This window comes from Penaeus monodon, chromosome 7 (genome assembly GCF_015228065.2).
Source record: "Penaeus monodon isolate SGIC_2016 chromosome 7, NSTDA_Pmon_1, whole genome shotgun sequence".
NCBI classification, from domain to species: domain Eukaryota; kingdom Metazoa; phylum Arthropoda; class Malacostraca; order Decapoda; family Penaeidae; genus Penaeus; species Penaeus monodon.
Genome location: NC_051392.1, coordinates 52,109,158 through 52,119,157, shown reverse-complemented (window position 1 = coordinate 52,119,157; position 10,000 = coordinate 52,109,158). Strand labels below are relative to the sequence as shown.

General features: G+C 36.8%; 2 protein-coding genes across 4 annotated transcripts in view; one reads left to right on the top strand and one right to left on the bottom strand.

Annotated features, from left to right (window-relative positions):
• LOC119575448 (probable methyltransferase TARBP1) overlaps window positions 1-7,938 on the top strand; it is a 9,633-nt gene extending 1,695 nt beyond the window's left edge. The window contains exons 1-13 of the mRNA XM_037923068.1: window positions 1-1,069; window positions 1,218-1,361; window positions 2,001-2,159; window positions 3,117-3,379; window positions 4,058-4,286; window positions 4,417-4,569; window positions 4,684-4,839; window positions 5,080-5,268; window positions 5,436-5,616; window positions 5,926-6,050; window positions 6,833-7,030; window positions 7,203-7,339; window positions 7,549-7,938. The exon at window positions 1-1,069 is cut by the window's left edge and continues 1,695 nt beyond it. Of these exons, the coding sequence (XP_037778996.1) occupies window positions 1-1,069; window positions 1,218-1,361; window positions 2,001-2,159; window positions 3,117-3,379; window positions 4,058-4,286; window positions 4,417-4,569; window positions 4,684-4,839; window positions 5,080-5,268; window positions 5,436-5,616; window positions 5,926-6,050; window positions 6,833-7,030; window positions 7,203-7,339; window positions 7,549-7,711 (3,166 nt within the window). The 3' untranslated portion in view covers window positions 7,712-7,938. The remainder of the gene's footprint in view (window positions 1,070-1,217; window positions 1,362-2,000; window positions 2,160-3,116; window positions 3,380-4,057; window positions 4,287-4,416; window positions 4,570-4,683; window positions 4,840-5,079; window positions 5,269-5,435; window positions 5,617-5,925; window positions 6,051-6,832; window positions 7,031-7,202; window positions 7,340-7,548) is intronic.
• Window positions 7,939-8,311: 373 nt separating this feature from the next.
• Window positions 8,312-10,000, bottom strand: part of LOC119575449 — a 13,194-nt gene continuing 11,505 nt past the window's right edge. For all 3 annotated transcript variants that reach the window (XM_037923069.1, XM_037923072.1, XM_037923070.1), the window contains exon 6: window positions 8,312-10,000. This exon is cut by the window's right edge and continues 384 nt beyond it. In XM_037923069.1, the coding sequence (XP_037778997.1) occupies window positions 9,881-10,000 (120 nt within the window). In that variant the 3' untranslated portion in view covers window positions 8,312-9,880.

Genomic DNA, 10,000 nt, shown 5'->3' with positions numbered 1-10,000 from the left:
GTTTTACCTACTTAGGAGTGTGTCTCAGATTCCATGCACAAGAGTTTGGAATTATAAAGTTGTAAAAAATGCCACTGTTAATTTTGAAGGATGCCTAAGCACTCAGGATGTAACTTTAAGGTCTGCTAGTCAGTGTGACCTCCTGAATGCAGTTTTCAAACACTTGAGCGCTGAGACTAGTTTAATTGAGATTTGCGACATAGTTGGCCATTTCAGAAGGAAAGAGTCATGGTGTCGTGGCACTGGAACATGGGAAATGATTATTGATGGCCTTGATATCTTTAATGAGAATTATGATGATTCATCAGTACACAAAGCACTAGCTGCAACCATGTCATCACTGGATTGTAAAGATATGGTTCACCCATCAGACATGGCTTTGGGCATTAACTTGCTCATGGAAAAGAATTGCAGGAGAAATGATAATAATATAAGAGACTGTTATGCAGAATCTCTGCTTAAACCTATAACTAACTTCTTGAGAGACTGTCACATGCGTCCATATCTAGACAAAAAGAAACTTGCATGGACTTTGCAGGTTGTAGCAGTGACTTTGCAAATAAGGTATGAAGTTCCAGTAAATAATCACGGAACAGAGTTGAAACATGATGGTGATCTCTCATGTCTGGTGAATGGAATCATTTCTGTAGCACAGCTTTTTATTACCCATATGGATATGCTGAACCAGCCACATGATCTGGACACATTAACTCATTATTTGCAATTGTTTGGCATATGCAATAGTGCACCACCTTTCAGATCAACCATGAAAAATCTGTATGTTCAGATTCTTGAAAAATGCAAATCTCTGCTGGAAAAAACAGACCCAGTGAAAGTGTCATTTGGAATTTTAGTATTAGAGCATCTCCTGCTTTTTCATTATAAAGACTCGGGACATAGCATAAGGGAGGAGTACCATCAACTTTTTCTGCAGAAGATTGTGCACAGTATTCCACCACTGACTCAAAGAAGAAGCATAGAAGGCTACAAATCCACAGAGTTCACCTCAAATCTCCTTCTGGAGACCACTCGAAGTTGTTGGTCTTGCATAGATATGCTAATCACAAAGGTACTGTTTCTCTATACTGCTGTTAAATGTATTTATATGGTAAAGGAAATTATTTCATCATTATAAAGAAATAAACAAGCAAATCTAAGTTAGATATATATAATATAGAGATGCCTTCCCTCTTGTTAACTGTATTTTTTCCTTACAGAAAAAAATGAGCAGTACAAGCTCCCTAGCAGAAATTGAGTGCGCTGTGGAGGCCTTCTTACCGGAGGCAGTCAATACCTTAGGGCGTCTGAATGCAGTGCATGTGTTCCAGGTGGCTATTAGTTTAGCTCCTTCTGTTATTAAGGTTTGTATTGGAGTGTATTGCACATCGTTTGGAAATGGAAGGAGAGATATTCTACATTCCTGTAGATATATTTCATATTTATGTGTGATATATACATATTTTTATTTTCTTGCTTTTCTTTTTTTGTCTTATAGGTTTTGTCCGGCTTGATTAAAATTCTTAGTAATATTCTCACCCTCCTTTTGGTCCTCTGGTAGCAGCTCTTCTTCTTCTTCTTCTTCTTCTTCTTCTTCTTCTTCTTCTTCTTCTTCTTCTTCTTCTTCTTCTTCTTCTTCTTCTTCTTCTTCTTCTTCTTCTCTTTTTTTTTCTTCTCCTCCTCCTCCTCCTCCTCCTCCTCCTCCTCCTCCTCCTCCTCCTCCTCCTCCTCCTCCTCCTCCTCCTCCTCCTCCTCCTCCTCCTCCTCCTCCTCCTCCTCCTCCTCCCCTCCTCTTCCTTCTTCTTCTTCTTCTTCTTCTTCTCTCTTCTTCTTCTTCTTCTTCTTCTTCTTCTTCTTCTTCTTCTTCTTCTTCTTCTTCTTCTTCTCCTCCTCCTCCTCCTCCTCCTCCTCCTCCTCCTCCTCCTCCTCCTCCTCCTCCTCCTCCTCCTCCTCCTCCTTCTCTTTTTTATTCTATTTTTTATATCTTTATCTTTATCATTCAGGCTAACATGTGGCAAGAATTGGTTGAACTCATGTGGAGATCATCTTCAGAGTTTCGGAAGGGGTGTGACCTCTACCGAACCCTAATTGGGTACCTCTCTGATCTCCTCTTCCACAGGGATGCCATAGTCAAGCCAGAGCACCACAAGTTCATTGTTCAGGTGAGAGGGTGTCTCAGTTTACACTTTTTTTTTCCTAGTGTTTGGTCTTTTGTTTTTCATTTGTCTTATTCATGTACTCATGCATGTTGTTCATGTGTGTTGTGTGTGTGTTTCTAATTATTATTTTTTTCTCTAGTCACTATTTGTGTTTTACTGGTGAGGGCATACAATTAGCAAGATTACTGTTTGCTTCTACATTCAATGAAGAACTTGTGGAATAGCTGGCTAGGTAGCTAGAAAATATATTTGGGGTTATCATCCAGTGCTTATTATCTCTCTTTCTCTTTCTCTTTCTTTCTTTATCTCTCTCTCTCACTATATATATATATATATATATATATATATATATATATAATATATATATATATATATATATATATATGTATATATATATATATATATATATATATATATATATATTTATATATATATATATATATATATATATATATATATATATATATATATATATATATATATGTATATATATATGTTTATATATATATATATATATATATATATATATATATATATATATATATATATGTATGTATGTATGTATGTATGTATGTGTGTGTGTGTGTGTGTGTGTGTGTGTGTGTGTGTGTGTGTGTGTGTGTGTGTGTGTGTGTGTGTGTGTGTGTGTGTGTGTGTGTCTGTGTGTGTGTGTGTGTTACATATATGTTTATATATATATATATATATATATATATATATATATATATATATATATATATATATATATGAAATGTATATGTATATGTATATATGTATATGTATACTAATTTATTCATATATGTATATATATATATAATATATATATCTATATATATACACATGTATGTATTATGAAATATACATATGTATTTATATATACATATATACATATGAATCTATATATACTGTATAGGTATGCATGCACAGGTGTCCATTAATATTTATTTACCTTTTTTATAGATATCTCAGAAATTGTTGACAACTGGTGAGGCTGCACAGGGTATAGCTGCACACTTGGCAAGGAGTCTTATTATGCCACTCTCTGAAAGGGCAGTAAGAGATGGTCTGCCATCTGGTACTCTGGATGAACTTATGCAAGATGTTCTTGTTCCACTTCTTATGTTTGGATATGTATTTAGGAAACAGTTTAAGGTGGTTCAAGATACAGTTGAATATATCCAGCATTGTGGAACTACATACAGCACCAATATCCTTTTAGAGAGGTCAGGTTGCTGTCATTGTTCATTGTGCCATACATGCATTTGGAATTATCATGATGAAAAATTCATTTGTTTTTAGTAATAAGCTGTATGTGCTATAGTATACTTTACTATACATACACACATACATACATACATATATATATATATATATATATATATATATATATATATATATATATATATGTACATACATATATACATATATACATACATGCATGCATATTTTTATTCATCATGCTATACTGTACCATACCATATTATACCAACATATATGAATACATAGAGACAATGCACACAAGCATGCTAAAACAATCAGCCACACGCACATGCACTCGCACTCGCACTCACACTCGCACTCACACTCACACTCACATTCACATTCACACTCACACTCACACTCACACTCACACTCACATTCACATTCACACTCACTCAACTCTCTCTCTTTCTCTTTCTCTCTCTCTCTCTTTTTCTCTCTCTCTTTCTCTCTCTCTCTTTCCTGCTCTCCCCCCCCACTCTCTCTCTCTGTCTCTCTCTCTCTCTCTCTCTCTCTCTCTCTCTCTCTCTCTCTCTCTCTCTCTCTCTCTCTCTCTCTCTCTCTCTCTCTCTCTCTCTGGTATAGAGATAATGGCCATAGTTACATATATACAATGTTAACTATTATAAATATGATTACAGTAACTGGGATGCTGACCAGAGAGCCAGAGCAATTACTCTTCGTTTCTTGCTTAGCCTGAATAAAGAAAAATCAAGTGACAGAAGCATTGCTGTAGCAACTGTGCAAGGTATCAGGTATCAGTATGCTAAGTGCACAAGTGATCGTCGAGATTTTGGCAACTCACAGTCCCACCGATACAAGACAAGGCTCCTGCAAGCTTTCCTCTTGCTCTTGCCATTACTAGATGAGGTAAGATAGATTGCAGTAATAATGTTCATTGATAAATTGGAGATAAGATATAAGCATAAGTTTATGTAAACAATCGGTTATTGTGTTGTTTGGAAATTATGTTTCCTCATTTGCATCAACTACTATATAGGAAGAATGCCTGCTGAGCTTGTCTTGGCTATGCAAAGGCTTGATCAAGGACCACCAGCAGCCAAGTGTCCGATACATGCAAGAGTGGGGCATTGCACTCATCATAATTTTTCACCCCAGTTTCTACCCTCATCTGCTGAAACACTTTTTGGAGGTATGACCAAGTATGTGCTTTATCAGATGTATATGTAAGTAAGAAGTTAATGTTAATAGGAAGTTGATATTTTATTGCTCACCGGCTAAGTGTTCTTCTCTTCACTTCGGTAAGGGTTCAAAGGAGCGAGTCGGATGTGTTGGCTCTTTCCTGGCCTCCCTCACACATGTGGCTTGTACCACAGAAGAGGAGGAAGTTCTAAGTCAGACAATCCAGTACACACTACCCTGGTGTATGGCACAGCACTTCAATACTAGGCTTTATGCTCAAGTAAGTGTTTGTTGTGGCTAGTTGACAATTAGGCCACTTGATTTCAGGAAATAAGGACATGCTTGTATATGTTTGGTCAAAATAGTTGAGTTTTGTGCTGTTAATTTGATTTATAGACAGTTTTTACAAAAAAAGGTAATTAATAGTATTGAGAATAAATTGTTACATATGAAAGGAAGTATTTAGAAATTAAAACAGCAAAAATCTACAACCAACACTCATGACAGCTCTTTTCATCAGGTTTCTTTGAGGAAGATATGGCATCACTGCCAATCCATAAATGCAACAGCTGTACTGGATAAGTATGATCCCATGCAACAGTGCCTACAGTTTGTTGTGGAACAAGGCAGTGCAGCTCGTAACACCCTGAATATGCTGAATGATTTTTATTTCAAAGTATTCCATCCTGTTCAACATTACACACTTCAGGTACATAAGTGTCTTTTATCTCAAACAAGAATTTTATAAGCTTGTTAAAAGTTCGGTAAGATGATATATATTTTTTAAAAATATATAATCTTTATTTGTACATACATTTAAACTTGTTATTTACCTATTAAATTACTTACAAGATTTTGCACCAAAATCACCAACAGACTATTGTTTATGACCTGCCATGTCTCTCACTGCTGGCTAATGATGAATGGCTGACAGTGGACTTTATTATGGGTGCCATGGATTCATCCATTCTTCCTGTGAAAAGCGAGATTCCACTTCACAATATGGATAAGGTTCTGGCTGAGTCTTCCCCAGCACCTTGGGTGATCAAAGCTGCTGGTGAGTTGCAGGGTATTCTCTTGCATTTAGTACTAGAGACATTCAGTTTAGAGCAGCTTTGTCAAGAATTTACGTACTTACCTTCTGGAGAGGAATGTTACCCAGAAAAAGAAAATAATTACTAGAGGTATTCAGCATTCTCTGAATACATGTGGAGATATACTTGTGTAAAGAAAAAAGTGTTAGAAAGCAAGAAAAATTTCTGTATATCTTACATGAATATGTTTGATAACATCACAAGTTCAGTGTAAAATTATATTTGGTGCATGAATTGAGTACATTTTTTGATTCATAAAAAAAAAATTCCAGGCGAGCCATCATTCCCAGAGGACAGTGAAGTATCTGGCAGCCCTGTGCTTAATGTACAGAGGAAAATAACTCCTTGGAAATCAATGATTTCTGAGCTAACTGCCCCTCTTGACTTGCCAAATATGGTAATTCTTGTTTGTTTATCTTTGTGACAGTGATGTCTATTAGCTTACTAAAATCGCAAATTATGCATGCACACACACATAATGACACGTACATACACACACATAAACATACACATGCATGCACACACCTGCATGGCTAAATCTGCACATGCACGCACATGGACAAATGTGCTCACACGCAAATGTGTGTGCATGTGCAAACACATGTATGTACAAAGGCAGGCACCCTCACCCACACCCACACACCCACCCACACCCACACCCACACCCAGCCAACCAGCCACCCACCCACACCCACCCACCCATCCACACCCACCCACCCACCCACCCCCACCCCCACCCCCACCCCCACGCACGCACGCACGCACGCACGCACACACCTTTATCTATGCTATTCATATTATATCTGCTGTAATTCTTAACAGTAGTGGCCAGTTGTAGGCCACCCCTAGAAATACCCATGGCATGACAAACCTTTGATGCTGGGTATATGCAATGTCAAGTATGGTCTTTATAAAATAGAGAAATAGAAATGAAATCAGAGTTGACAGTGCATGTATACATGCATTATCAGCATTAGTGGGTCAATAATACCATGGTTACTAGGTTACAGCTCTTGAGAATAAGTAATTGTACTGTTACAGAATCATCACATTTTCAGGCACAGCAAAGAAATGTAAACATAACAATCAAGGTACATATTTTCATAATTATATTTTACATGCTTGGTATATGAAATAATGAAAATTAGAACAAATTGTAGTGGCTTTCTGATTTTTCAGGCTGAACCTCGGCAACAACGTGGAGGCTTGATTCTGGTTGCTTCACTGATTGATAAGCCACCTAACCTTGGTGGCTTGTGCCGGACCTGTGAAGTTTTTAGTGTGCAAGAGTATGTAGTTCCTTCTCTTGCGGTGCTGGAAGATCAGACCTTCAACTCTCTTTCCTTAACTGCTCAGCAGTGGGTGCCTGTCAAGGAAGTGAGTATATCTGATTTTTACCAATGTTATGGCCTTTAACTGTACATTATAGGAATTTATTCCATATTTAAGTACAGTTTCAGAAAATATTATTTGGAAGTAATGCCTGTTATTAATGAAATAATGGAATAGGAGAGGGTTTGTATACATATCTTTTATCTCTGATTAACAGGTTAAACCAGATAATCTTGCAGAGTACTTGAGAACCCTTCAGAATGAAGGGTATACATTAGTTGCAGCAGAACAAACTGCCAACAGCAAGAAACTCTCTGATTACAGCTTCCCAGTAAGAACGGCAGTAATTTTAGGGCAAGTATTAATTCTTATTTATAGATATTAATTGTTAGAGGATTTAAGTTTTTTTAGGAGCTATTTCTTTGTTATAGTTGAACTAAATGAAAGTCCTTTGCCAGAGGGCCCCAGAAGAGTCTGTGGTATAAAACCATTTATTTTGACCAGTCTAGGTTGTTCTACCCTGAAATCAGTGCTCAAATAATTCTAGTTTTTTCCATTTTCAGAAATGAAAGAGAAGGAATTCCATGTGAGCTCCTCCAGCTTCTTGATGTCTGTGTTGAAATTCCACAGTTTGGCATTATTAGGTCTCTTAATGTCCATGTTTCTGGAGCCCTCTTCATTTGGGAGTACACACGGCAGCACCTTGCTAAACCTACCTGTGGTTAAACATTCTTTTATCATTAAATAAATCATTTGTGCATGTCATTGTAAACATAATTTTCAGTCTTACATGATGTGAAAGTTAATCACTCAGCCATTTCTATTTATTTTCATTTAACAAATTCTTTTATTTTTCACAAGTAGACCAATTGCATACATGAATGTATTTCAATTTTCATGTTATTTTTTATAAGCCATTTTCATCCTATTCAAATATAATTTTATTGAATTTTCATTGTGTTTCAATAACTAAATATATTACAGTGCCATAGTACCCATTACATATATATGTCCATACATGTGCAGATCTCTGAAATTATAACAACCTTTGTAAACAGGTTGTGAATATCTCAAACTGATTTTATGCAGAATTGGCTCTGCTTATCATATAAGATATCAAAAGATTCTAGTAAACCTATGTAAGAGGTCCTGATATTTTGATGAATTCTGATGTTCTTGAGTACCATGCACTGGTTCAACTAACAGGAAATAACCAATGGGAAAGAACCTAACTGCCATATTCAAGGCTGGGTAGTGGTTAATAGGGGTGGTGGTGGTAGAAATAGTAATCATGTTAATGATGATGATGATAATAATAAGACAGAGTGAGGAAGATGGAGACATTGGATTATAATATTTATTTACAGAACAATTGATATACATTGCAGAAGCCAGGGAAAGTTGTCCAAGTATACCCAGTCTGGCTTATTTCATATTGGTTTAACTACAAAGGCTGTAGTTGCATATTTAGTGTACATGCATATAAGACTGCACTGCACCTCAGTTGACTTCAGCTTGATTATAGCCTTAAGTCATATGGAATCACATCTATGCTACTAATAATTTAATATGACCAACATTTCTTTTAACAGCTAATCTTACTAGTTCACTCAAAGTCTTTATGAGACATAACTTTACTGATTATTCTCAAATTTTACCATAGGTTGTAATGAGGTAAACTGCTCTTTTGTTTGAAAAAATCTACATGAACACGAATGGTAGTTGTACAATCTGATGCTGCACCATATTCATCATCTGTAGCAGGCCTTTACTTGCCTGTGTGGCAGAGACTTGTGTTGGTATTGAAGCAATTCCTGAGACTGTTGCTGAAACAAGTGCTGAAGCTGGAGCTGAAGCCATTATTAAAGCAGTTACAACTGAAACTGAGGCAGGCATTGAAGTAAAAGCTGGACCTGGCAAGGTTTGAGGGACCTTGTACTGCAGGTTGTTTGGCCTCATAAATTCTCCCAGATTTGGTGAATTCCATCTCCTGTTCTAGGCAATGTTTTTCCACAATCGGACAACAACTTTTTTTTTGTTTTTTTACGGTTTCCCTTTTATGTCTTACATTGATTATGCACAAGGAAAAGCTTTGTTTTTGCATTATGATGAAGTATACAACTTACACATTTCCTAGGGATATGTTAACCCACAGATTTTTTGGTGCATTACATGGCAGTGTTACCGGCCATGCAATAATGGCAACAGGGTTAATGATGAGGACATTTCCATATTTGGAAGAGTTGGAGTAAATAGGTGCGAGTTATCTGAAGACAGTGCCTTCAAAAGATGCCTTGCCTTCAACAGTTTTATTCCACTGCCTTCAATATGCCATCTTTAAAGGTTATTGATAAGTAAGTGATGGCCTGAGAAGATTTTCCTGTCCAAGCAGTTGGCCTGCGGTGAGGGCTGCATTGTTCATCACACTGTGCATTGTGGCTCATGCCAAGGTTTACACAACTTGTCCAGTCCATTATTGTAATGCATAACACTTTTTAGGAAAGCTAATAAAAATACTTCCATCGACACTGCAATTGAAACTGAAATTAAAATCTGCTACTCCCTGTTATCATATGACTGGTTGCAAACACCCTCTGGTGTATTACCTCCCACAACAGTATTGGCTATACCAAGGCTTATATAGACTTTAGCCTAAAGCACATTTAGTATTCCGTGAGTCACACTGCTCATGTAACGCCACAGTCTGAAGGTCATTTGACTTCCATGGTAAGTCACTCATTCCAGTTCTTATAAATATTGCATGAAGAGATGGCTTTATTTAGAAGCACAGTCTTCCTGTCTCTCGATATCTTTGTCAATCTCCATACTTATATAATTAATTATAAAGGGATCCCTGACAAAACTGCACTTGTAATCACATGATTTTATGGATGATCAAAGAGGTATCACTGCACCACAGTCAACTACAACCACATTCGCTTTCTCTTCATACTGAGCCTTCGCTGCAGACATAAGTACTTCCAAACCATTTTCAACATAGCCAAAAACCTTATC